Consider the following 27,613-nt stretch of genomic DNA (forward strand, 5'->3'; position numbering starts at 1 on the left):
CTGCATTCAAGAGATGGTAAAGTTTATAAAGTGCACAGTTTGCTAAATGTTATTTTGTTTTGCTGAAAAGGAAAGACTAAATATTTCACACTGCCATTTGCTTGTTTGTTTCTTTGTAGCTCTATATAGTCTAACCCTAATGCAGGCAATGACTCCTGACCCAGAGGAGCTTTCTGGCTCTGGGAGCTTTCTTGCGCCAGAGGCCTCAGGGATGCAGGAAGATGCACTGAGGGACCTTGTAGTCTCAAGGGTAACAGACCACAGCTTTAGTGTCTCATGGTATGCAAATACAGGCGTCTACAGTAGTTTTGTGGTGGAGTACGAGGAAGTGTCATTGGCAGCTGGCCCCCCTGCAGAAATCTTCCTGCCCAGAGAATCCCTAGGTGCTGTGATTGACGGCCTCCAAGCTAACACTTCCTATAAAATCAAGGTGTATGGATTGGCTGGAGAACAGCGCTCTTCTCCTCTGGAAGCTGTGGCTACAACAGGTACCTCCTTTCTGTTATTAACGAAGGTATCACAAACTAGGGTGCTACTGATTTGTTAGGGGTCCCACCCAGCATCGCACAAAGGTTGTGGTTTAGAACCACTTCAGAAAGAAAAGAAAATGAACCATTTTACTAGTTGGAGGGACCTTTCTGGCAGCATGTCTTGAGAAAGTTACATCAGATTAACAACTAGTCTGTAGGGTGAGCACGTAAACCAGCTCTGAGGAAGTTGAGCAGTCAGACTGCAGCTTTGTTCTTTCTTGCTCTGGTTCTGGAACCCTGCCTGCATAGCACAATGTGGGTCCTGGAGGAGGACAGATGGTAATACATCAGGCACGAGAGGCCTGTGGAGAAAAATGAGTGGACATTAGAGAAACCAAGCGCCAACTTCAAATTCCTCTGCTGAAGGACCCAGATTGTGCAGCAACTGTTGATGAATTGTGGATGTGATACTGTCTTGCCTCTGGAATTGAGTTGCACATAGGAGCATGGCTTGGAGAAGTAACTTTTCCATTCTGTTGAATGTTTTTAAGAAGATTTATGCTGTTTACCAAAGACCCTTGTCTGTGTTGTGTGTCATTCCCTCTTCCTCTCCTGGCTTCTCCCATCTTAGATTGCACCACCCTTTTTTATACAAACTCAAAGAAACATTAGGAAGAATGATTAGGTGAACTAGTTCATTGGAAAAAAGCAGTGCTGACCACTGGGAAACTAAATTTGCCAGCACAGATTGTCCATTTCTTCAGCTGATTCCTCTGCTGGGAGTACCTGGAACCTGACTTCAATATGAGGATTTTTAGTGGTAACTACTGTAGTATTTCTGGCTTGTGATATATTGCAATGCTTTCTTTATGAAATTCAGAGATGCACAGGCACTTTAAGCCCAGTTGAATCAGCTGGTTTGGGAGAGGGGAAAGCCATTTAGCCAAAGGGGTCTGAAAAGATTGCAAATACCTTGATAGGCCATCATGTCTTACAGTGTGCTCAAGCTGATGAGAGACTCCGCAGTGAAACTGGCTGATAGCCCCTCTTGGCAAATCATATATGAAATCCAAGAGACAGAAGCAAGAAATAATACAGAATACTGTTTGCTCCATCCCAAGGAACTGGGGAAATGTCCTGGCAGGACATTAACATTCTTTTTAGTAAAATCGCCAATGAAGCATTACAATGGAATTCCTCAAAAGGCTAGCAACAGCAGTATAGACATATTTAGGCCATACCCAGCCTGAAGATTTTACTAAGAGAATGATATTGAGAAGTGTTCCAGTCTGAGAAAGAGCGTGTGTTTGCTGTCCATCCAGTTTCCCTTCTACATATCTTTCAGCTCTTTGGCATCTACTATTCATTCATCTTGCCACCATGAATCATTCTATCTGGCTGTCATCCACCCACCTAGGGCTCCTAGAGCTCTCTTTCTCTTCTCCCCATCTATTCCCCTCATTGCTAAGTCAAGTGTCTGAACTCCATTGGTCTTGTTATCCTACAGTTCGATTGTTTTCCAAATTTTCCTTTTTCTGTTATAGCATTCTGTTAAGCAATGAACACTGATACTGTCTGTAGTATGAGAGTATTTTCCATGTATTCACATAATTTTCATTTTTCTATCTGTTGTTTGTTCACAAAGCCACATATTCCTCTATGACACATGAACTTAATGTGGGGTATATGTGTGTTTATATCTGTGTGTAGAGCGTAGACCACTCTTTCTCATCCACAAATTCATTTGTGGAGTCAAGTCATTAAACCCAAGGTAATATTCAGAATTAGGTCTGAAAAAAAATCAGAGGTAATGTAACTACATATAATTACATGTGCCCCACAAGACAATCTGTGCACGGCAGCCTCCCATGTAGTTGTCAAAATTGGCACAATAAAATTAATCCACTTGTGACAGCAAAATTCTGAATTAAAATACCACTTAGGTTGGTCCCTCAGTTTTTGTATAATACAGTTGAACTGCTGCTGTATTTCCCATTCAGATTAGAGTAACCAAGTCCTTGTGTGGTTATACTATTACTGGCAGGAATCTGGGAGAAATGTCAGTAGGGCTGGTCAAGTAAAATCAGAGAAAATGAGAAGCCAGTTTTGACTACTATTGCACAGGGTTTTCTCACGGATCTTTGGTATATAAGGACCATAATGCCAGCCCTGTTTTTTTCTTTTTCCCTTGTATTTTTGGATGTTTTTTCCTTGGTTTCCAATTCAGAGTGCATGGCAGTTTCCCAGTGGGACCATCCACAGCATGGAGCTGTACCTGTATAATGTACGGCTGCCCTTTCCTCCCTGCTGGTCTGTTCACTCTATCTGTGCTTGTCTTCTGCAGAAATACTCCACAGTAAAGCCCAGCTATCACTATGCACGTTAAACAGGCAACCTTAAGGCTGAACAAATACCAGTGCACTTGCTTGATGCCATAGTTTTTTGCCCGTTCCCAGAATAGGAAAGAGCTGGTTGGCATCTAATTGTGCACAAGCAGCCGAGAGTTGCAGAAGGCTAACGATTCCATACTGCATGCCTTCCTGCTTTGTTACATGAGCTCTGTAAGTCTGGTGCAGTCAGATAATGGTTCTGACAGTCGGTTTACTAAGAAAGAGAGAATTATGCTAGTTGTTACCATTGCAGGTGTGCTGGTGCGATGGCAACATGGCTGTCTTCAGGTTACAGCATATGTAGGGCCTGGTTATTTAAGGGGGGCCCTTACCTAAGTCAAGAATATCAATGATATATGTAAATATAAATCACTGTTTGCCTCACAGGCTTCTCTCCTTCCTGGAGGTGAGCAGAAAACAATGTTATTACATTTGTGTTTGTCCTGAGAGTGTACTTCCAAGATAACATTTCTGCATTTATTTGAAAATATTTTTCATTGATCTTTCTCCTCTGAAAACTTACTTTTTCTGATACATGTGTGAATTTGGAGACAGACACTGAATCCTGAATACGTATTTGTGCTAATCTGATTGATGGTGGTAGATGACTTGCTCTCCCTTAATTGAATGCAAGTGGAGCATGAAAGCAAGGAAGTCATTGAGGTGTGAAATGATGTGGGTTTCCACTAATGAGGAGATAATTCTGCATGTCAGAAAAATCACCTGCCTGTTGCCTTGCAGCTGTGATCAGAAACACATTCTCCGTGATCTCCACAGTTCTCAGATTTTCAGAATCTGACTGTGCTACAGGATATATTCACAGATCATTCAGCATGTTGAAGGCCAAGTCCTTTTCCCTTCTGTTCCTTTGGATCTCTTTAAAGAAAGATTGCTCAAGTTCTTTCTGTCCTAGTTTTTAGGTAAGGATGTCTCTGTGTGTCTCCCCCTTTTTTGAAAATTCTGCATGTATCCAGATGGATAACTCCTCCAAGCCTATTTTTGATTGGATAGGATGAGATTTAGCATGCTTCTGCTGTGGCTGATTTCTCAGTCTGGATTTGGATATGTTTGCGATATTTGGCATGCATTCCGCTTATGGTTTGTATCAGAAGCAATAACTGATGTGCTGTAGCAAAGATAAAAGGCATGTTTGAGACACTTGGGGTTCAAATCCTCACCAGTGTAAATTAGCAAAGTTCTTTGGAGGGAATCAAAGTGTACTGATTTACATCTACTGAGGATGTGCCCGTTTCTCTGCTGGAAGCATTTCAGCTCATCTCTGTGTTTAATGGTTGTTGCTCTGGATCTGCTAGTAAGCGTGGTTGCGTAAGAACCATGTTGTACTTGATGATGCTACCTTTGCTTGTGGCCTGGATTCAGTCTCCAAAAAAGAAGTACCCATCTGTTTTCTCTGTTCTTAGAGCTCTTTAATGCAAAGCACACAAACGGTTTTGTAGCAGATGTTAGCTGTCTGTTGGTATATTTGGGGGTTTATTATCAGGAAATTTTAACTTGTAATTTACCTCTGTTTAGCACATCTAGTCACAACACCCGGAGAATCAATCAATGAAACGTCATTTAATCCTACCAGTCCTGCACCTACAGAGCTAAGTTATTTAACAAACCCTGGCACTGATTCTCATGCTCTGCTTTTGGTGCCCACTGACCTTCCCATCTCAGAAGCCACTGGTTCTCTTCATGACCTTAATATAACACACAGGACTTTCAGTAGTTTCACCCTATCTTGGGCAGCACAGGATGAGGTATTTGATCAGTTCTTTATCACTCTGAAAGACCTGTCCAGTTTAAACAGAACACAGGAAATCTTTTTGCCGGGAAACCATCGAGAAACAGAGATTACCAATCTCTCAGCTGGCACACAATACCAGATTAACCTCCATGGAAGCACTCAAGGTCAGCTCTCTTGGTCCCTGGAAGCCCTAGCTACTACAGGTATTTTCTGTGGATTCATTAGCCATATGTTCCTTTTCTGCTTTGAAATACAGAACTTCATTTTCGTACTGCTGTTCCACTGCAGAAATGCTAGGCTTTGTGAGTGATGCATTTCTTCTTAGTTGTTTATTTTCTTTCTTCCTTTTGCACGGGATAAAACTCTTATTGCTATGGAATGAGACCCTTGAGTGGTGCAGCATGGACAATGCCCCGTGCAGCTTTCAAGGTGATGTAGCATCAATTCTCTCTTTTCAAACTGCATGCAAAGAGAGACATTGATGCATCTGCTATTTACAAGGCACATGGAAATAGCAAGATGCTACAGGTTTTTATCTGGATTGTGGTTCAAACACAAGAAAGATTGCAAGGAGGTTGCAGTTTGCAGCATTGGCATGGAAGAGGTGATGTCAGAGGAAAAAAAAGATTGTAACACATTGGGAGCATACCTTTCTGAAAACTTCCACCTCTTATCCCTATTACATGAATTTCATGAGGAAACAGGCCTATAGCCACAGGGCTCAGTTCAATAATGATCAAAGTACCAGTGTGTAAGTTCATATCTGGAGAACCTAGCTGGAGATTAATGACTGTACCCATCCATCACCCAAAACCAAATTCACAACATGAGATAAAATATTTACATAGAAACATACAGATTATTTCACACCTACTACAAGGCTAGAGCAGTCTTATCTCTCAATGGTTTGTTCTCTCTTTTTTTTTTTTAAGTAAGAAACATCATCCCTTGATATCATTTGCCATGACATTGTCATTGTTTTGTCATGTATGTTGGATGCTTTATGGATGAGGCTTTTGGAGGTCTCCAACAGTCCAAGTTGGTGCATGATTTTGTATGAGAATCCCTTGGTCCCTAGAAAGCATGATGGGGTTGTGTGCACTACCATCTCAGACATGCATGAGAAACAAATGGGAGGAAAAGGGACTCTGCATCTTGGAGGCGAATGAAACCAAGCACTCTTCAGAGAAATCTGAATTGCTTTTAAGCTGTGATGATTACTGCATTACATATTATAATCAAGCTTTTGCTTAAAAGATTTTACCTTATTGTAACTTTTGGTTTAGTTTCATTTTCATTTTAAGGAAATGTGTTTGTTTTGTTTGTTTCTGTTGCCACCAAAAGATCATTATTTCTGATACAACCAGTTCCTTTTCTGTCCTGCTCTCTCTTTTTCAGCTGAACAGTACTGTTTTGACAGGATTCATATTTTGCCTCAATGAGTCTCATTTCTGTTCCTGATAAAGCAAAACAGCTCTGGATTCATGCATTTTTTTTTGTTGAACATCACTATGTTATTTCATAAACAATCCCTTCCTTTCTAACAGGATGGGGAAAGCTTGTAAAAACTTTTGTGTTCCTTAGTAGCAATTTATTATACATTAGTGAATCCCACTGAAGATAATTGTCTGTGATCTATGAGTGCTCAGCCTCTGAAAATGTAACCCCAGCTATCTAAATAAGGCTATGCAGCAGTCATACAATAAGCACTCTGCTTTTACAGGGGGAAAATTTATATGAGTAATGTTGCTGAGCCTAATTTTCATTTATTCCAGGACCACTTTATCTACTGCCTTAAAATATGCATAAAGCTTAAAGTTGAAGTTTACAACTGACAAATCAGATCCATTCCCCTTCATGCATCATCTCTCATATAAATTCCCAGTCTCAGCAGATTGGGATTATTCAGATAGACTCTGTTTTTATTATAATGCTGATGTGTCAACAATGCAAATAAATAAGAAAAGTGCTAGAAAGTCACCGCAGTCCACAGGCCAATGATAGATCATATAGCAAGATTTTCCATGTAGAAAAAAAACAGGTATTACTCTGTTATTTTCCCAAATGACTGCTGATTTTAAGGAATTAGTTGTATTTCCTCTGTAACAGAGGAGTTCTATTCTTGCTCAGAAAATGACCTAAACTTTCAGATTTAACAGCATCAGAGAGTTAGCTCTGATGGTTGCCAACTTCCTTGACCACCCCTGTGATGGTTTATGAGAATGTTAATTTCTATGAATGCAGATTTCAATTTTAGATTAATATCAGTAACTCTGAAAATCCAAGTTTCTCTGCCCCCAGGAAGGTTTTGTAGACAGAATAATGTAATATAAGGAAGACAAATCCATTAAACTGAAGACATGCAGACATGGAGGAATTTCCCCCTTCTTTATTGTTTTGGATTAGAAATTGTTTAGAAGATTAAATAGCATCCTTCATGTGGACACAATTAAAAGCATAGACATCTGATTCCCAGCTACTCTAAACTCAGTGTCTTCCTACCCTTACAGCAGTATTCACAGTATTATTGCAGTACTCGCAGTCACTTCATAATGGCAAACACTGAGTTGTTAATAGTGCAGTAAAGTGGTTACAGTAATACTTGCTTGTCTCATAGGGACTTGTAATTAATGTTGGCAAAACACTCACAGCTATAAGATAGTCTATATGCTGCTTTCTGTAAGCAGTCTTTTGGCATTAATGTGGTTATTATTTATTATGACAGTCCTTTTCTTCCTGTTCTGTCTTGCCATGTCTCTGAAGAGCTTTTACAAGTTATCTGGGGCAGCTGATAATGTAAATGTGTGTGTGTGAGTGCATCTCCGTGTCACTGATTACAAGTGAATTCATTAACATGGAACATCATTAAATAGTACGTCATCACCACTAGTCTGTAATCTGAGTAACTGATTGACTCTCTGTCCTTATTCAGAGGAGGAACCTGAGCTTGGAACATTATCAGTATCAGAGACTGGCTGGGATGGTTTCCAGCTCACCTGGACAGCAGCCGACGGGGCCTATGAGCACTTTATCATTCAGGTGCAGGAGTCTGACAATCCCGAAGAACCCCGGAATATGACAGTCCCAGGCGGACTGCGCTTTGTGAATGTTACAGGTCTCAAGGCCAACACACCTTATAACATCACGCTTCGTGGTGTGATTCAAGGCTACAGGACCAAACCCCTTTCTGTTGAAACCATGACAGGTACCTTTTCAAGTCACTCATTCAGTCTCATGGCTCCCTTTCTTTGCAGACAGGGATGTGAGCCAGAGCTATTGCAACTGCTCGGCAAAGCTTGCTCACTTGGTTGGCTTTGCATGGGGTGCACTGAACTCATTAAAGCTTGGCTGAACATCTCTGGCATGGAAATGTCTCATGATCAGACTTTCCAATAAGAGTCTCAGTGCCCCCATGGAGCCCTTCTCTTTTAGGAATGCTTTTTTTCCCCCACCTCAGAATGGCTTGGTTTTTTCCCTTTACTCACTTTTCTGCTGGTTAACACTAACAGCAAAACCCAACTGGCTGTTGTACATGCTCAGGAAAGCTCACGTTGCCTTGTAAAATTATTAAAAAATCTGTTCTTCATAGCCCAGATAATCAAAGCCTGAGAGTATGTTTAGTTTTTAGCCTTCAGAAGCTACCTCTGAAATTAAGCACTAACTTCTGTGTAAATACAAACTCAGGGGTATATTGTGTGCATCTGACTCAAGGGCAAGGACAGACACCTTCTATATGTTCTCATATAGAAAAGAACACAAATTATTTCCTAGCAAGAGTAGTATCATATATTAAACCACATAAATTTGTTAAACAGTTTGATTGGTCTAAAAAAGATTTAATGCAAGAAAAACAATTTCAGCAGAACTACCCTGGCATAAAACTGACCTGAAAGAAGGAAAGTAAGGCCTGCATTATCAGAAAGTTGCATGAAACTCATCAACAGCCACAAAAAAAATTTCTGGCCAATGTTGTGGAAGATGGCAGTTTTAAATGAGAGCTTATCATGAGCTTTGTATGCCTCACTGATTCTTCCAGGTGTCATGATCATTGGTAATCAGGTGTTATGATCATTGGTATTGAACAGGGCATGAATTAATTGACAATAAAGGGGCACCAGTGGCTCTTCCTTCAGATAATTTCTTGTAGACAGTATCTCCTGCCTCTGGGCTTCCTTACAGACCTTTGCAACCTCCTGTGATTGTAAGATAGCCAGAGCTTGCTCATATTTGATTTCCCCAAGCACATATTACCCAGCATAGAAGGGGATAAAAGTACACATAAGAACTCAACAGAATTAAAACATGAAACGCAGTAGAGCTAACTTGTTTCAATAATGCTTTAAGCAGCCTGGCTTAGGTAGAAGCGTGTCTGGCACAAGGTACTTGCCTTGGGCTGTGTCCCACTGCAGCTAGAAGTCCTGTGCTTTGACAGTCCCGAGTGTGAGCTGGTAGCAGATTGCTAATTGAAAATAGAGAAATGCTGCTAGACAAAGGAGGCTGGACAGGGACAAACAAGAAAACAGACATCATGGGTGTCCTGCCTAAATATGCAATGTTCTCTCTTTTTGTTAACTTAATGAAAACAGGAGAAGATGCCCTGCTGAGGTTTTCCCTTCCCTTTCTGGGTCATGCTCAGCGCTCAGCTTTTCAAAATTTTCCCTTCTGGGGACTTCCAATTGTCAGATTTTTCTGAGCTTTCCTGTAACGCATCAGGGATGTCTACAGAGAGGAAGAAACCCCAAGGCAGCTATCACTTTTGCATTTTGGCTCTAGCTCCAGAATTACATGCCAGCTTTCATAGGCTTAAGCTGAAAGGGAAAGTAGAAGAGCAAAGAAAACACAACCTTTTCCTTTGGATAAAGCAATAGCTCTAGTTTTAGCTTTTCCTAAAACTGGAAGCTAACTTTTCCGAATGCCCCCGGGGGCATTCGGAAAAGTTCTTTTGCATCTGCTTTCATGCCCAGACCTCAAAGATGCATGGCTGCTCCTGGAGGTAAAGGGAAATAGCCATAGCTTTAAAGCTTATTTTTCTTTGTCTTTCTTTTTTTCTTAATTAACATTTTGAGATACTTTCATTTGATTTCTTCCCCTTAGTACCTGTCTGCTTGTAGCAAGCTTTTATGCAAACCCTTTTCTCCAGTGGCAGCTTGGAGCACTGCCAGCATGAGCAGAGAGAAGCACGGCATTTCTGAACAGGAGGAGGTACAGGGCTGTCCCCTTCTGACCAATGTTGTTTCCCTCCTCAGGAGTGCACCCAGAAGTTGGTGAGCTAACCGTTTCCGACATTACTCCTGAAAGCTTCAACCTTTCTTGGACAACCACCAATGGGGACTTCGACATCTTTACTATTGAAATTATTGATTCTAACAGGTTGCTGGAGTCCATGGAGTTCAACATCTCAGGCAATTCAAGAACTGCTCATATCTCAGGGCTTTCCCCCAGCACTGATTTTATTGTCTACCTCTATGGGATCTCTCATGGTTTCCGCACACAGGCAATAAGTGCTGCAGCTACAACAGGTATATAAAACCTACCTCAATGCTAACTCTCCTTTCTTCTAACTCTTCCTTACAGGTTGTGCCCCTTTCCCTGCCCTCAGCTAGCCCACCAGTGTACCAAATCCGCTACCTCATTCTTTAACACTTTCTGAGGAAGACCTGCCGGAGACATTTTGAACTGTGAATGTTAATCCACCATCCCATCCATCAAAGTCAGTCAATCACATTGTGATGTGATTTCATTCACACAATAAGTTTGCTCTTGTTCAAACATTAAGGTTGGGGCAACCTCTGACACAGATGAGAAGCAAAACAAATTTCCCAAGAACGAAGTGGGAGATGATTCATTATGTTAGCCTTGAAACATGTGTTTGCATCTGTCACACAGTACAGAGAAGATACTATTTCTCTCAGATAAGCTGGATACAGTTTTTATCCTGGTTCTCTAAATAGATTTCAGGCACATTTCAGTCTGACAGCAGACTCCTACAAGGCAGATGCATTGCTTGAATTCAACTTCAGAATTTAGTTTACATTGCATGAGAGATTGAAAGAGTCCATTTGACTTGATGTTGGTGAATGAAATAGGTAGGCATTTAGTTGTTGGCACATTGCACATCTCAAGGTTTTACAGTTGATGTTTTTTCCAGAAAAGACAGGGAAGTCAAATGTTCGATGTGCTCTAGCCAATTACAGTATGAAAGTGGAAGGACAGGACTAGACTACAGAAGCGGAAGGTGCATTCTCATAGTAGGCAGATAATAGCTCACATTGTGATCATTTAATATCTCTACCAAATTTTGCCTGCTGACATGATCTTAGAGGAAAATTTGTCATAGCAATAGATTAACATGGTCAATGACGCTAAGCAGAATAGCAAATATCAGTGATCAGATAATACAGAGTTGCAGTTTCTAGCATCAGCAGATTGTGAATATCCTTACTGAATCATGGATAACATGGGCAGAGTGACTGCAAGGGTGCTGGTATGAAAAACATTGAGAAACACAATGCTAGATGATCTTTGTGACCTGTGGCTCATGTGAATTCAACTTTATTTTGTTGCTTCGGGTCTTAATAATTGCAATACATTTCCATTTGTTTTTCTTCCCATAGTACAGGAACCTCTCCTTAGCAAACTCACTGTATCAAATGCTACCTCAAACAGCATGTCACTCACGTGGGAAGCACAGGACAATGCCTTTGACCATTTTATTCTAGAAGTCAGAAACTCTGACTTCCCTTTGGACTCCCTGGTGCACACAGTGCCAGGGGCCTCCCGGCACTATGTAGTCACCAACCTCAAAGCTGCCACTAATTACACCATCCAGCTCCATGGTGTAATTGATGGGCAAGGTGGTCAGACCTTGACAGCACTGGCAACCACAGGTATTTCACTGTTTCACCTTCCAGGTTTGCTTTTTTCTCTTCTTTCTTTTGCTCTCCACCGAACTGCTCTAAAACATGGCTCCAACTCATCGTTCCTTTGGTAAATTATAGGGAGACCACTATGAGGGGAGGCTGAAATGCACTGGGCTTGAGAGCGCTTGGGAAAAGAGATCTGAGACAATGGAAGAGGCTGAAAAAGTGCCCCCAGCATTAAGGGAGCCAGTAGTAAACCGTGATTGGTTTCCTTATATATACACTTATCTGCAAGTTCTGTGTATATATAATTGACTTGCTCCAGATGGTTAATATTTTCCACAGAGTATCTTTGCACTTGATCTGGATTAAAGTTCTTGTTCATCCCATCCTCACTTGCTTTGTTGTGGGTGGGAAGCCTTCATGTCTTTATGAGCCTGGAGAGGCACCTGCATGCCATTTTGGTTCTTCATTCTTAAAACCAAATGTCTTCCAAGACATTTGGATCTCTTGTGGAAGTTTCATGCAGCATGCTAAATGACCAACCAAAACTGCATGGATTGATCTGGCCCCTTGTGCTGGTTCTGATGTTCTTCTCTACCCAGTATTTTTATGTGTTCCCAGCAAAGAGCAGGGTTCAAAAAGCAAGTTCACCCTTTCTTGATGGTCAGTCCACCACTCTGTCACTTGCATTGCTACCTTTGAGTCTCTAAGACCTGACTGGATGTCAGAGCTTTTCCTATGGTCATGGTGATTCCAGGATGGCGGGAGATCACTAAGACTTGCCTGAAGAGATAATTTCAACCTATTTTGCATGTAGTGTTCTTTGGAGTCTGGATGTCATGATGTGAACGTGCCTGACTGGATGCAAGTGGCATGTGAAGGAATGTGGCCATTTCAGAATGAGATTGGAAAGGATCGGTTTGTCCTCTCTGACCTGCATGCGGGGCTGATGGCTCCATGTTCGGTTTCACTGGGTTCTTCACCCAAGCCTGTTTGCTCTGCGGATATTTTCTCCTCTCCTCTCCTGTCTTCAGAAGTACCATGCTTACATGGTGACATCTTCACTGTCAGTCATGAAGGCATTGATGGTCACTGGTTGACAGCATGACAACAGCATGTGTCCTTAATTGGGGCCACTTGGCTTCACCTGTTCCTAGACAATTCCAGAGAAGAAGGTGGACTATTATTTAAAAGCCTTGCAATGAGGGACGGGAGTAAAAGTTGGAACATCTTGAAGCAGTTCATGTTTTAGTTAAGAAAAGGATTTCATTCTTTCACTATTCTCTTTGTCAGTGGGATACATCTTTCTTACTTTTCTCCCAGCATGAATCACTTACATAGTTATTTTCCTGTATCTCACTGGCTGCATTTCCCAAGGTGTTCTTGGTTTATACTCAATTGGCAAGAGAAAAAATAGAAAATCAGCCCTGACAGCAGACACAGGATTCTCTGACCACCTGACTGCTGGGTCATGTTTGTGCTCTCTCTGTGCTCTAATGAATCTTTAATGATTTTATGCTAAATGGAATAGCTTTAAAACAGGATGGGTAAGGAGGTCTCCCCCTCCTATAGCCTGAAGGCCAAGTTTCTCCCCTGGCAGGGGAGAGATGTGGTTTTTAATTTCCTTTAGCAGAAAAGGAAAGTCTTTGCTTTTTAAGTAAGTGCCCTGACCACCGAACAGTCAGAAAGGAGAGCAACAGCAGTGTTGTGGGTTTTTTTGATTCAGTCTATTAGATATTCTCTGATTGTGCCTAATCAGAGAATAAGGAACACCTTATCTGTGGAGTCCAGGGAGGTTTTGGCATGAGATTAGTGTTGAAATAATCACTGTTAGGATTGAAACCCCTCATTTGGACCTTCAGGGTCCAAAAAGAAAAGTATCTAGAACTCCAGGCAACAGAAACACTAAACAGAAGCTGAACTGGGATTTCAAGGACGTCTGTTCTGGACTCACCTAATTCCTGCCTGAATCCTACTTTATCTACTTTGGAGTTGCTGTGGGTTTGTATTCCCATCAAATTCCCAGTGGGAGTTCCTGCAGTTTCTATGGTTTTACCACAGGACTGTATGTTGTTGGTGCTTCTGTAAATCAGGCCCACATTTCATTAGGAAAATTGAGTTTATTTAAGAAAATTGAATGGAAAAATAAATTAAAAGTCAGCACTAATTTCAGTGGTTTCTTTCCAAAACCTTACAAAATAGCTTTTGCAATGCTCCCCCCTTTTTTTTTTTTCCTTCAACCACTGCAAAACAAGGCTAAAACATTCAGCCTTATCTTTAAGCATCTATAAACCTCCACTGCTAATTCTCCCAGCCCCGCGGAGTAATGCTGTGTCTTCACCTGTGTTCCTTTCTCCTTCAGAGGCTGAGCCACAGCTGGGCACGCTCACACTCACAAACGTTACCCCTGACAGCTTCAACCTCTCATGGACCACAAGAGATGGGCCTTTTGCCAAGTTTGTTATACACATTAGAGATTCCTATGCAGCACATGAACCCCAGGAGCTTACGGTGTCGGGAGGTGCTCGCAGCGCTCACATCTCAGGCCTGCTAGATTACACTGGCTATGACATTAACATTAAGGGGACCACCAATGCAGGTGTTCACACAGAGCCCCTCACTGCTTTTGTCATGACAGGTACCTGCTTAAAGGTTTGGAGTCTATTTATTGGCTTATAAAAATACATATTCCCGTATGGATAAAAAAAAAAGACTCTCTACAGCACTGAATATCTTGTCCAGCAACAATGGTTTTGTTCGCAAATTTAGTGCAAGGATGGGTCAGACCAGTCATGTTGACCTTAAAAAAAATTTCTAGGAGGAGTACTAAAGTGAGTTAAGAGCCCTCTGGAGTCTTTCTCCCATGTCTAATAATCTTTTTTAACTCCTGAAGTTTGAGGGGGAACTTTGCCTAATACTCAGTAGTTGCATCTGAAGGATCCAGAGAGGACTGGATTTTAGAACGCCTCCTGTCCTGTGATATCCCCTCAACACATCCCTTATGTCTGAATATTTTGGCCAGACTTTGACTGAAATTGATTGTATATCACATGCCTCCTAGATGATCGAATAAATGCCACAGAGTTCACCTTCTATGTATTAAGTGGCCAGTGTGTGCTACTAGGGCTTGTCACATAGACATGTGGATGCCCTAAGTAGGATTAATGGAGAAAGTGAGGCCTTTTCCTTTTTCTCCTCTCTTCATTAACATGCAGTGGGCACACCAGTTGCAGTAGCAGCATCCCTCACAGCATCTGGGCTGTCAGTTTCTGTGAAAGGCAGTATCCACGATCATTTTCCTTAAGGCAAATCATTGCATTTTGCACCAGCTCTGGTCTGCCCCCTGATGACATTCAGTCACACAGTCAGAATTGAGCAACTCTCCTTTCAAAACCCCTGCTCTTTTACTCCACCAGAGCACAAATGCTTCCTTTTTGAAAATAAACCATGGACATTGGTATTTTGAGAGGAAGCTTCCCACAGCTAGGTAAACATGTGGCGCACTCTACACAGCAGAAGGATATGCCAGCAGTTCACATAAACCTGCTGGGTTTAGAGTGTTGGTGTCACTCGACAACTATCCCAGGAAAACAATTTCAGCATTTTGGGCTCTTAATTTGTTTACCCACCCTCCCAGAGACCAACCCAAAATGTGAATCTTTGGGGTTGCTTGATTAGAAGCAAGTAAACTACAAAAGTGTCTCCAAATTGAGTAAATTAGAGCTGAATCTCTGGCACCCATACATGTAAACATCAAAACATAAGGACTTCCAAATTATAAAACTTTAGGAGGGAATTTTTATGCCAAATTCTAACAACATCAATTTCGGCAGTTGTGAAATGTCAAAACCAAACCCCAAACCCTTTCCCAGAAAAAGTTCTGTGTTTAACTAACTGGTGTTTTCTTAAGTAGTGGAATTTGAGTGACTGGAAGATCAGATGAGTTAGCTCCTGAGCCAACATAGCAAGGTTGGTCAAATAACTTAGAGAAATACCAGCAATGCCTGGGATCCAGGATCAAGGCCAGGGCTTAGCAAAGCCAGTTATCTTTCTATTTGACTTGTCAGATTTTGAGTGAGCAAAATACACTGAGAAACTATCTTGTGAAAGTTTGGCCTTTTTTTTTTCAGAGACTTGGTGAGAGTTTTGAGGAGTTGATCCACAGCCTCTAAACTTTGACAGATGTCATGCTGATGTGAAAAAAAAGATCCTTCACTGGAATTTCTTTAAGTTGTCAACATACCACACTAGAGCTGCCTATGAAGCAATTTGGACAGATTATTGCTCTGTTCTGCAGTCATTAGCCCCAGCCCTTAGCCAGTGCAAACTCTGGCTTCTCTCCTATCCCCCTCAAAAAACAATCTTGCAAGTATTTAGTACTTGCACTGGCTATGACCTGACTGATCAGTGTCCTGCTTCTGGCAGTCCTTCTGGCATCTCTGACCCCTCCACCACTGAAAAGAAAAGCTGGAGATATTCACGTGAAGTAGAAAGGTAAAGAAGCAAGATACAGGAATTGTGAATACCAAAGTTGAGGCTTGTCCTTAAAGCACTGATGGTGGACAAAAGTGGAAGGAAATTAAAGCTTTACGCATAGCATTTCTAAACCAGTTTTGATTATAACTGTCTTACAGTGCATGTGTAACAGAAGAAATGTGCTTACACAGTGAGCTTGGAAGGAATTTCAATGGAGCTTGTGAGATGAGGTGCTGAGACACCCTTGATGAAAATTAAGAATTGAGCATCTAGCTTCTGGAGGCTCCGTTGAAAATCCTAGTCTTGTGGTCCTGGCTATGCACTTCTATTAGATCCATACTTTGGGGAAAAATGTGATTTATGTTTGGTGGAATCTGTGAAACTTTCTAATTTGCAATGTTTTTCGCTTCTTTTTTTGTGTGTGTTTTTGCACCTTCCCTTCTTTTAGAGGCCATGCCCCCACTGGAAAACCTAACTGTCTCTGATATTAACCCTTATGGGTTCACAGTGTCGTGGATGGCATCGGAGAATGCCTTTGACAACTTTCTAGTAGTCGTGGTGGATTCTGGCAAGCTGCTGGACCCACAGGAGTTCCTCCTTACAGGAGCCCAGCGGCAACTGAAGCTTAAAGGCCTTATTACTGGCATTGGCTATGAGGTTATGCTTTATGGTTTTGCCAAGGGGCACCAAACAAAGCCCCTAAGCACTCTGGCAGTTACAGGTATTTTAATGTGAACAAATTTTTCTCTTCCACCCTTTCTTTCTTGCTTTTCCTCTCACATGGAAGATGTTTTATGTAATCCATTTGCAAAGCAGACCTTGGCTTTTGCATCCTTTTCTGCATCGTGGCTACACATAACTCATCCTGATTTATGATAGGTTCACCAATGAAATTCTGTTCCTTTTAACTTGATGTTTCCCTTTTGTCTTTATGAGGGACCCTGTAGAGGCGCATGATGTGGGTTGAAAGTCTCTGGTATGGTCATGCAGGTACTTCTAACCGAAATCTTTAAAGAAAAATGGCTGCATGTGGGAGCTCCTCTTGTTAACAACTGCTGGGCACATCAGCATTCCCCAACTTGCCAACCAACAGGACCTTCAGGAAGAGTCATACTGGATTTCTTGGCCATGGCCTCCTTTCTTTCACTCTCTGTGTGGGTTCCACCCACAGACCATCAAGTGCTATCATTCCCACCCATAAAGTTGGCATCTCTCTCCAGAAAGCCTTAGCTCATGTTTTCAACCTCATCATAGCTGCTGTTTTCCAGCAGCATTTGAGCTTTCTTGAAAAATCATTGCAGGCTGATTCTCTAGCCCCATAACCATCAAGTCTCATTTGCATGTTGTTGACTATGCAGCAGTAAAGCTGGGGGTTACCTGATCAGAGGTTCACAAGAAAATAAGTGGTAATGTCTTTCTGTGGAAGAAAGAAGTGCATTGGAGATGCTGTAAGATAGTAACCACTCCACTAGCATTTCTGTAGGTAATGATGCCTGACCATACTGAGCTAAAGATATTTTGCAGGTAAACTTACAGCTCCTGGGATCCTCTCGAATGGGTTCTTTCACTAAAGACAGTAGGTCTTGCATTTGGATTTAAGTGTGTTGTTTAAGGCATATGAATTTTCATGATTCCCCTTTGCTGCTTCAACATTTGTTTAATATCAAAGTAAAGAATTCATTTGATCGGAAGCATCACAGATGCCAGAACTGCATGAAATAAGGGTTTTGCATGAAGAAAAGGACTCTTTCAAGTGGCTTCTATGTTGTCCTCCTAACAGAGAGAGACCTGACAATACTACAGGCATGCCTGCAGTTCTATAACAAGAGCTTGTTTTTATTGTACATAAAGGTTTCACATAGGTAGCAAGGGAGAAATGCACATGAAACTTACTATTAGCATGTGTAACTTTGCATGTCAGAGGCAAATGGTGTATGTCCATGCAGTGGATTTGCTATTAAGGAGTGAAAGTTTGAATGGGCCTGCACACACTCACATATATCTTCTTCAGTATGTGTATAATGCTAATACTCTTTTTTTTTTTTTTTTTTTTTTTCAATAGCTGGCAGATTGTTTCCCTTTCTTTGAACTGTGGTTGGATTCTTGCAGTATGCTATATCTAGACCTCAGGCAGGTCTCTAATGAACTGATTAAAAAAATCATTTCTTTTTCCTACTGCTATCTTCTCCTTTTTTAGAAGCAGAACCGGAGGTCGACAACCTTCTGGTTTCAGATGCTACTCCAGATGGCTTCCGTCTGTCCTGGACTGCAGATGATGGGGTTTTCGACAGTTTTGTTCTAAAAATCAGGGATACCAAAAGGAAATCTGATCCACTGGAACTAATAGTACCAGGCCATGAGCGCACCCAGGATATAACAGGGCTGAAAGAGGGTACTGAATATGAAATTGAGCTCTATGGAGTTAGCAGTGGACGGCGTTCCCAACCCGTAAATGCGGTAGCAACCACAGGTATTGTCTTTGCAGTAGGAAAAGCGTAACATGTTCATGCCTGTTTCTTTCAGCTTCTCTCCTTTTCATAGCCAGCTTGAGCTGCTACTGAGCTGTTCAAACTGTCTCCTGTATGTCCCTTATCCTAGTTACTGATTCAGTGGGGTGTAGTTATTTATAATCAATCATCTCACATTCCTTAGCTTCATCACTGTCTATTTAATATGGTTTTTATTTAATTACTTTCATGATCTGGAATTAGGCAGCAGAGTCTAGCAATTAAAGCACTGCCTTTGAAAGCCAAGAAATATTGTTTCTGTAGCAGCCTTTTTCAGTGATTTCCTGGAACTAATTACGTATCACAACTCCACAACAATTTACCTCCCTAGAAAAGAGGTATGACAAAATGAATTTACCAGAGCTATTGAGAAGTTTATTTATGGCTTGATCAGCAAAGGACTAAGCACAATTAACTCAGACTTACCAGGATCTTACCAGGAGCAATGCGTGCTCGATAATTCAAAATAAACTTGAGTTTCTTGCAAAATCAAAGCTTTGAACTCCCTCAGCAGAAGTTGCTTTATATTCTCATTCTTGTATGTCAAAAATTCTGATGTAAATTAGCTTAGTGACTTACCCAGGTAAAATAATCCAGAAGAAAACATGCAGGTATGATTGCCAGTTCATGCCATTTTGTTTTAAAAATACCAGAGCCTTAATCCTCAGTTGCAGCATGCCAATTCTACAAAGTTGGAGTTCTTGCATTTCATAGTCTCACACTAATGAAGAAACATTGTAAACATAGCTGCAAAGGTCTGCTGTCTGAAGTTCGCCTAAACCTATATATGTTTCTAAAAAATTTCCACTAGAACAGAGCATCATTTTCTCAGTGCCAGGGAGAAGAAAGAAATTTTTGCTATTTGTAACTGGAATATTTTTTCTTATATTATTTTTATGTGAAAATAAGCAGATATTAGTCAAGTAAAAAGTTCTCAAGGCTTAGGTTGAATTCCTGAGATTAATTTAAACAAAAAATATTTATAATTTGAAGCATTTCATTTTGGCACTTTTGAATGAAGATTTTCTATTTTTTTTCCACCAAAATCATGGTTTCATTTTGAAATGTATTTAAATCTAAAACAAATGAAGCAATGTCCTGTGACCCAAAGTCTCTCTTAAAAATTTTGAGCTTGCTGATATGAAAACATAGTAATTTCAAATCAATCTAATTCTGGGAGGAGGGGTATTAGAAGAGGACAGGTAAGTTCAGTGTGTGAGGAAGCCAACAGAAATTCATAAAAGAGGCATTTACTCAGCTGTAGCAGTGTACTCCAGACAACACACAGAAAAGGGACAACAATAACTCAGTATTGAACAGCTTTTCCTGAAAGAGCATGGCCTCATGATTCACCTTAATGTCTGTGGTGCCAGTTGTTAGCATGGAAAGGCACATTTCTGACCAGCTCCACTGACTGCCATCGCATCCCTTGAATAAACAGCAAGGGCATATATACACTCACCCAGACATTTACATGAAGCAGAACATGCGCCCATCGCACACCGCCTTTCCCATGCAGGTTGACTCATAACGTAGAGGGATGTTTAAAGTCAACTGCACTTGTTAGCGGCATGTCTCCATTTTCACTGACTTCCAGGATATTTATGGTAAACCACTAAGAGTTATCATTTTCCTCATGACTACATTCTTATTCAGTTCTTTCAAGATTTAGCACGTCACCTATTGAAGCAAATAGCCCAAAAGATGTTTGTCAGATGTAAATAGCCCATGGATAATTGATAATAGAGCTGGAGCCACAAAAATCCAGTGAAATAATTCGGGCTGCAGGTTACACTACATTGGGTAGCTGGGGCCACCAAGGCATGTCACTAGATTCTTATTTTGGAGTTGATTATTAGACAAACATATGTATATTTACAGCTTTTCCAGTATGGTTGCAAAGAAACATTTCTATCCCTGAAGGGGGTAGCTCAGGCTTATATTCAGCCTTGCTTTATTCTGGCATGTGTACGAGATACAAGTGAGCAAGGAATAAATTAGCTAGGCAGTCTTTAGCTTTAGTAGAGAAGACAGTAAAATAACAGTTGGAACAAAGCTAGCAAACAGACCAGCAAACAAACCAAACCCTACCATGGAAATGAAGGCAGGAAAATAATTTAGACTAGAAATCCTTCTCTGTATTTATCACTCCATTATCCATTATCTATTATCCATTATCCAAGCTTTCCCCTTCTTCCCTCCCTGGGCATGTACCCGTGTATACACAAACGCAGTCTTCAAGGATCAGGTCCACAAATGGTGTAATTGGTGCAGCTGAGGGAATCTGGTTTGAGCATTGCCAAGCAATCCCCTCTGAGGGTCTGACCTCTTATCTTTGTACAGCAAACCACCCACCTGCTGTGAGGAACGATCTTGCAGTGTTCACCTTTTGCTGCCTCATCCTCCTCTGTGGTTTCCTTTCCTTTCTCTTTTAAGAAGAAATCAGCAAGGCAGTTGATCTAGTGACAGCCATGGACTTTGGGTGAGGAAAGGCTGAGTAGGGCAGGACTGGCATTTGCCATTTTCTCCATGTACCTTGTGTTGGTCCTGCAGCTGGTAACTTGCCCAGAGGCTGAGATGATCTTCCTTGCTCCCATCACACCAGGAATGTGGTGTGAAACTGCTGGGCATGGGACCTGGCAATGAAGTTGTATCTTCCCACACCCATCATAAGTAGTTCTTCCTCCATTATTTACTTGTATATACAAGTGAACAGCAATAGGTTTTCCCCAGAACCACTGATGATAATGCTGTTAAAAGGTTATCCTATTTGGGGTGACAATGGTACCCTCTCTCCTTACTCTCTGTATTTGTCTGTTTGTCGTTTCACCATCAATTCTGCTGTGATAGAAAACATTAACGGTAAAATCACTGTAATGTGAGGCAGCATCGTACAGACCTGCAGTGTCTAACGAAGTTGGCACAAGGGAGTTTGTCCACTGCTGCTTTCAGAGGGACAGTTGGTGTTTTTCGGAAATTAATCTGTAGAATGTCTGCTAAGGTGTGATTCAGCCCTCACTGGGGGACCACAACACAGCTGTGTGCCACCTAATATCCTTAATCGGAAGTGTGGGTCTCATGCTGCTACTTACCTCTTCTGCTAATGGTCTTTTGCCACACTGTGACAGCATTTTCCATCTGAGAGGATCACAAAACACTTCACATGCTCTTTATACATGATAAATGCAACTTGATGCTTCCTGTTGCTTAGAAAAAGAAAGCCAGTGAACATATTCCTATAGTCTGTTAGTAACAAAAGTACAATTTTTTAGAAAAAAAATCCCCAAAGAATAGCAGCTACTCAGGTATCATGGGTGCTTTAGCAACCTCACAGGGGAGTTCTCTGTCTCTCATACAACTAATGGGGAATAATGCTGGAGGATAATGCTAATTACCTGTATCTGCCTAACAGATGAACTAAGTCTTTTTATGAATGACAAGACAGAAACATGCTGGCCATTTTTTATGCCTGCTTAATTTTGGCTTTCAGGTAGCTCAAGAAGATGATTTCATTTGCTCCTTTTTCATTTCCCTGTGCTCAAAGGTACCACTCTCTTACATCTCTGGGACTCATTTCAGGACTGATGCTTGCTCTGATGGTCTGTTATACTTTCTTTGCCAGGTTTGCTCCCACGAAAGTAGCTGCAGTTGGGGTAGTTGGGGAAGGGGAACTCTTACGTAGTCAAGGCTCTTTTTACTACTGTTTGTTATGCAGCAGTTCACCTGGTACAGAAAACAAGCATGAAGCCCATGGCAGTGTGCACAGCAGAGTCCGAGTGGGATGGATTGGGTGCTTTATTTTCTGGGAAAGGCTGAAATTCCCTGTGTGTATGAAAACCAAGTGCTGGTCCACCTCTTTGGTCTCTAGAGTCATCACTAGCACTTTTCACCAGTCACTAAGAGCACCCGCAATATGAAACAAAAGCAATGTGATTTTCACTTCTCTCTCTTTCCCAAGTTTTCTTTATGCTCTGTTTCCTATAGACTGTACCTAAATCAGTGGCAAATTTGTGTACAATGTAGCTTTACTAACCCCACCTTGCTTTCTTCATTATCTTTAATTCTTTTCTTTCTTTCTTTGGCTTTTTCATGTGAGCAAACCCCACAAACCCAACATGTCTAGTGAGCTCCAGAGAAATAATTTACATTTCTCTTGAGAGCTCAGTTGTTTTTCTTTCCCTGCCTTTCAGTTGATTTAGTGCATTGCTGCTAGAGCTTTGGGGACACATGGAACAAACAGCCCTCTGACTTCTTTCCTGCAGACACGTTCTTTCCAAGCTATTTCAAGCACGGTCACTTTTTTTCTTCTCTTGCCCCCCTTCCCCTGCCCTCAGCCTGTCTCCACCACTCTTAATGTGGCCAATGTTTGCTATCTCTCCCATTTGTGCTAATGGCCTACTCTGTGTGGGCTGTTTATTTTTTTAACGTGTCAGGGTTGTTTTGGTTACAGTCAAAAAAGAAAATTGGAAGTGAGATGCTCAATGTAAACTTTGAAGTGGCAGGTCTCTTTACTATGTCCTCCTAGAAGTCCTTTCCATGCTTGTTTTGCAGTAGCTTAATTAGGCCTTAAACTGGAATGTTTGGGTCACATGTTGGTTTGCATCTTAAGATTGTGTGATTTTGGCAAAACTTGGGCTTTGTTTGCCTAGCTTACTCATCTAACTTATATGGGCAAATGTAGTGCTCAGGTTTATACAGGGAAAGGCTGGATTGTATGACAAAGAGCTGCAGCAGAACCACAAGTGCCTTCCTCATGATGGTTGTATTTGGATGTCCTCTGGGTGGATGTGTTTGAATGTACCTAATAAAAACAATGGTCTCAGATAGATTCCAAGAAGAAAATCTTGTCACTTCTAGTTTGAAGCCAAGAGAAGTTACAGGCAATCAGTGCTTGAGAGGATGGACCCTTGATGAACTCAGGCAACTGAGTCCAGGTCTTTCTTAGGCATTCTATAGTAGAAACTTTATGCTCAGGAAGAGACACTTCTCCATTGCTAAGGGCTGCTATTGCTGTGTGTCACAGATAGGGCTCCGAGACTCAATGGAAAGACTAAAAGTCATCCAAGTGGAACTGGGGTAGAAAAAATGATAAATACAATGACTCCTGGGTAATAGAATAGTATTCCTGTAAATATTCCTCCATACTTTTCTGTAACACTGAAACCTCTGTTACTTCTGTGTACATGATATGTAGATATATGTCTCAGGTATTTTTTAAGCTATGCGCTGCTGTAAAGTTACTGAAAAAGGAAAATTTAGACCAAATAGAATGTTGCTGTCAGTATGTAATAAAACCATTAACTGTGTGGTACTCTCTGCATTAGTGTTGTTTAGGACAGAATATTGATAGCATCAGCTCTTGGGATAAGAGGGATAAGACAAATCAGTGTTCCAGCACTAAGGACTGATAGACAAATTATTTATCTTTTCTTTCTATGTCGTTTGTTTGTTCTCTATTCTCCACCAACAGTTGTTGGATCTCCCAAGGGAATTTCTTTCTCTGACATCACGGAAAACTCCGCTACAGTCAGCTGGACACCCCCTCGCACCCGCGTGGAGAGCTACCGGATCTCCTATGTCCCTGTCACAGGAGGTGAATAACTGCGAGGAGGGACGGGGAGGAAGATAGTAAAAGGGAGAGCAGAAAGAGTTTGTTGTGTTGATATCCATCTCTCAGTGCATCTCCCAGATGATCCTACACAGATCATCTCTTTTTTCTTCAAACTGCTGACCAGGAATGTGGGTGTGCATACATGGTCGCGGTAGCCAACCTCTGTCTGAGCATAGTGTCCCACATCCCACGGACAAGACTTGTAAGGGAGCTCAGAGCTAGATGCTGGAATGGTTGTACCCCTAATAGGGCCACATTCACAAAAATCTCTGTTCCCACTGAGCCTGCTAAGCAAGGATTTATTGCCAAACCGTCACATTATTTTGTAGGCATTTTATGAGCTAAGCATATTTGAAAAGATGACCCTTGGAAATAATAATCGTAATCCATGGTGGTAATAGTTTTCCAAGACAGTGATTTTTCTTAATACTCCCCAATGTTGTTTCTTTCCATCCATTATATCTCTGTTTTAGTGTTCAGCTTAAAAAACTTCCTATACTTAAACAGATTTTAAGCATAACTTAGGGACACCTCTGAAAGGAAACAGCTAAAGAGCAAACACTACAGATGTCAGGACCATAAAAGACATGCTATTGACTAAGACAAGTAAAGATATAGGCCTATAGACAATATAGTATGTAAGAACACATGCAACTTTAAATCTATAGTGATCCTACAGAAGAAAGGGAGCAATTCACAGTCATAAAGTTAGGCACTTGTCTAAGTGCTTTCCTGGAATAAACGCAGAATTTGAAACAAGTATGGGTACTAAGTCCTCACCCACACATGCAGCACCTCTTAAAATAATATATACTATATATTTATTTGAAATGAGATTGGTGAAGGAGAAACTTCCAGCCCTTACCAGAAACAAAGCACATCTAGACTGCGTCCTCACAGGTGTATGAACTTCCACGTAGAGAGTGCCGTGTTTTCACCTTACATCTCATTTGTAAAATTACATTTTTCTGAACAGAGATGTTAATTTTTTCTTACTGTTGGCATGCCACTAAGAATGAATACAAACCAATGTCTTAGATCTAGATGTCATGGCAGCCGTATTTTTTCCTGAGGCTGCCCTTTGACATCGGTGATTGTAACTAACTGGGGAAAATTCACCTCCTCCTGTACAAGTATGTCCTTGTTGGTCATGTCTTTAACTTGAAACACATCCTTCAAGCATTTACTGGAGTATTGTGTCACTAATCTCTTGGCATTTGGCTTCATCCTAGGTATTCCAAATGTTGTTACAGTCGATGGAAGCAAGACAAGGACCAAGTTGGTGAAGTTAGTCCCAGGTGTAGACTACAATGTTAGTATAATCTCTGTGAAAGGCTTTGAAGAAAGTGAACCTGTCTCTGGCACTCTGAAAACAGGTAATATATAAAGAGGAAATAGCAGGTTTTCAAATGCATTGTCTGTGCTGTAGGAGAGACTCGGGAACTGGAGCTGAAGACCCACTGAGATCCCGTTTTTGCTGTCTGCACAAACTGTAGGAAGTTTTTGGCCACTCTTTCTTTGTATCTTTGTATTTCCGATGAGTATAGAACTTGTAAGTTTGATCAGGCTCCCATTTGCTAAGTGCTGAACCAACCTGCAGTGAGACAGAGACAATTCATGTATTTACAGTCCTAATACATCAGAAAAAACCAGAAGTTTAATTAATACCATTTCACAGATGAGGAAGCAAATGGCCAGCTCAGCTGAACAGTTCAGACCAGTTTCTGTGGTGGACTCAGACTCGACATCTCCCAAGTTCAGACTGTCCCCTAAGTAGAAAAACATTCTCTCTCCTGGTATTTCTTCAATACAGCTTTAAATATCCCTGTAGGAAATGAGGGTCCACTATGCTTCTTCTGAGCCCACCCTGCAGCCAGTCTCAATTGATTCATTTTTTTGGGGGGGGGGGGGGGGGGCTGACAAGCATTCAGAGAACTGAGGCAAGGAACAAGATGATGAGTGCTGGATAATATAATGAAATTTATAACCCATTCCAGCTGTACTGGAGACAGATATCTATCCCAATTCAGGGAGAGCATAAAACTTTGTGCAGAATAGACTCCCATGAGGAAGCAAGACAGGACATGTGGGGATGTTGACTGGTTGGCTGGCTGTTTGATTGGTTTATTTTTAAACATGCAGGGCAAGCTGGTGGAAGGTCATAGTGGCTATCAGTTGCCGTCACATTAGTTATTTTTCCCAGCTCTCTCCTGAGTTTGCTCCAAAAAGCAGTCCAGATTTGAGGGTGTTGAGAGAAATATGTCAGCTCTGACAGAGCCGTTAAGATTGATGATATCAAGACTGATCTGAGAACGTACTTAGTTATGTCTGTTCCCAGTGTTTAATCTTTTCACGCATTGACCTCCCTTTCCAGTGGAGGCATTTGATGTCTCTTTATGGGCACTGACGTCTTTTCTGCAGAGCTCCACTATTCCAAAGGGGACCATAAAAGCTGCATCAAGCAGCAGTGTTTGTGCATTTTATATCCTATATTTACAAAAGAGCATTGCACAGAGCTGAGAATGTTTGTCAGATTCCTTCAATCTGTTATTCTCTTTCTTTCAGCTCTGGACAGCCCGTCAGGCCTAGTAGTGGTGAACATCACAGACTCTGAGGCTCTGGCGACCTGGCAGCCAGCAATCGCTGCTGTGGATAATTACATTGTCTCCTACACTTCTGAGGATGGTGAGAAGAATTAGTGATGGGTCAGGGAGCTGACAGTGCTACAGCTCTTGAGAGATGCTCAGAAATGGGTGCAGCAGTGTGACTCCAGGAGGATGGCGGGGGGCTGTTATCGGAAGGAGATGCCTCACTAGAAGCATTTTTAAAATGATCATTTTAGTCAAGCATTCCCAATTCAGACATGAACAGAGATAACTGAGATTCTTGAAAAGAAAAGATGGTGTTATAATTCATATGAACACTAGAGAGTGCTAAAACTTTTAGATAAAGGACTCTGGTGTTCATTCAGATTCAGCATAGCTGTAAGCAGAGACGGGCTCTGGGCTTTTACTGTTTTGTGCTTGCTCCCAGCTAGTAAAAAAATATCACTGAGTGGAGCATGGAGTTGAGTACATCATGACATGTCTGAATAATGCAGGGACCTGTTCTCTTCTGTGTTTTCTTCTTAGAACCAGAAGTTACTCAGATGGTATCAGGAAACACTGTGGAGTATGACCTGAAGGGCCTTCGACCTGCAACTGAGTATACGCTGAGTGTCCATGCACTGAAGGACACGCAGAAGAGCGAGACCCTCTCCACCCAGTTTACTACAGGTGCTATGTCCCACCACACGGCAGGGAGAGCTGCCATCTCTTCTCGTCCCACCTGGTTTACATTTCTCTAATACCATAAAGTCAGCCAGCACATTGTGGTTTTTTTACTAGAAACCTGAATTTTGATAATATTTGCACCAAATTTTCTCTGGTGGAAGGCTGCTGTGACTGACCCAGCAGGTGGTTTTCTGTCACCAATTCTACAGATTCTCACACAAAGCAGGATCAGGAACTCTTCTTTGGGGGCTGATGTCGGGGTACCAATGCTGAA

The 27,613-nt window shown here is 41.5% G+C and overlaps 1 protein-coding gene across 4 annotated transcripts in view; it reads left to right on the top strand.

Moving 5' to 3' along the window:
* The window catches only part of TNC (tenascin C), a 74,697-nt gene that overhangs the window by 38,776 nt on the left and 8,308 nt on the right, over window positions 1–27,613 (top strand). For 2 of the 4 annotated variants that reach the window (XM_052814799.1, XM_052814800.1), the window contains exons 11-17: window positions 7,543–7,815; window positions 9,857–10,129; window positions 18,147–18,419; window positions 23,927–24,049; window positions 25,300–25,443; window positions 26,633–26,752; window positions 27,199–27,342. In XM_052814799.1, the coding sequence (XP_052670759.1) occupies window positions 7,543–7,815; window positions 9,857–10,129; window positions 18,147–18,419; window positions 23,927–24,049; window positions 25,300–25,443; window positions 26,633–26,752; window positions 27,199–27,342 (1,350 nt within the window). Of the gene's footprint in view, window positions 1–7,542; window positions 7,816–9,856; window positions 10,130–11,224; window positions 11,498–13,835; window positions 14,112–16,397; window positions 16,671–18,146; window positions 18,420–23,926; window positions 24,050–25,299; window positions 25,444–26,632; window positions 26,753–27,198; window positions 27,343–27,613 lie in introns of all 4 variants that reach the window. The other 2 variants (XM_052814802.1, XM_052814801.1) reach the window with 2 other exon arrangements.

Source organism: Harpia harpyja, chromosome 19, assembly GCF_026419915.1.
Source record: "Harpia harpyja isolate bHarHar1 chromosome 19, bHarHar1 primary haplotype, whole genome shotgun sequence".
In the NCBI taxonomy this organism is placed as follows: domain Eukaryota; kingdom Metazoa; phylum Chordata; class Aves; order Accipitriformes; family Accipitridae; genus Harpia; species Harpia harpyja.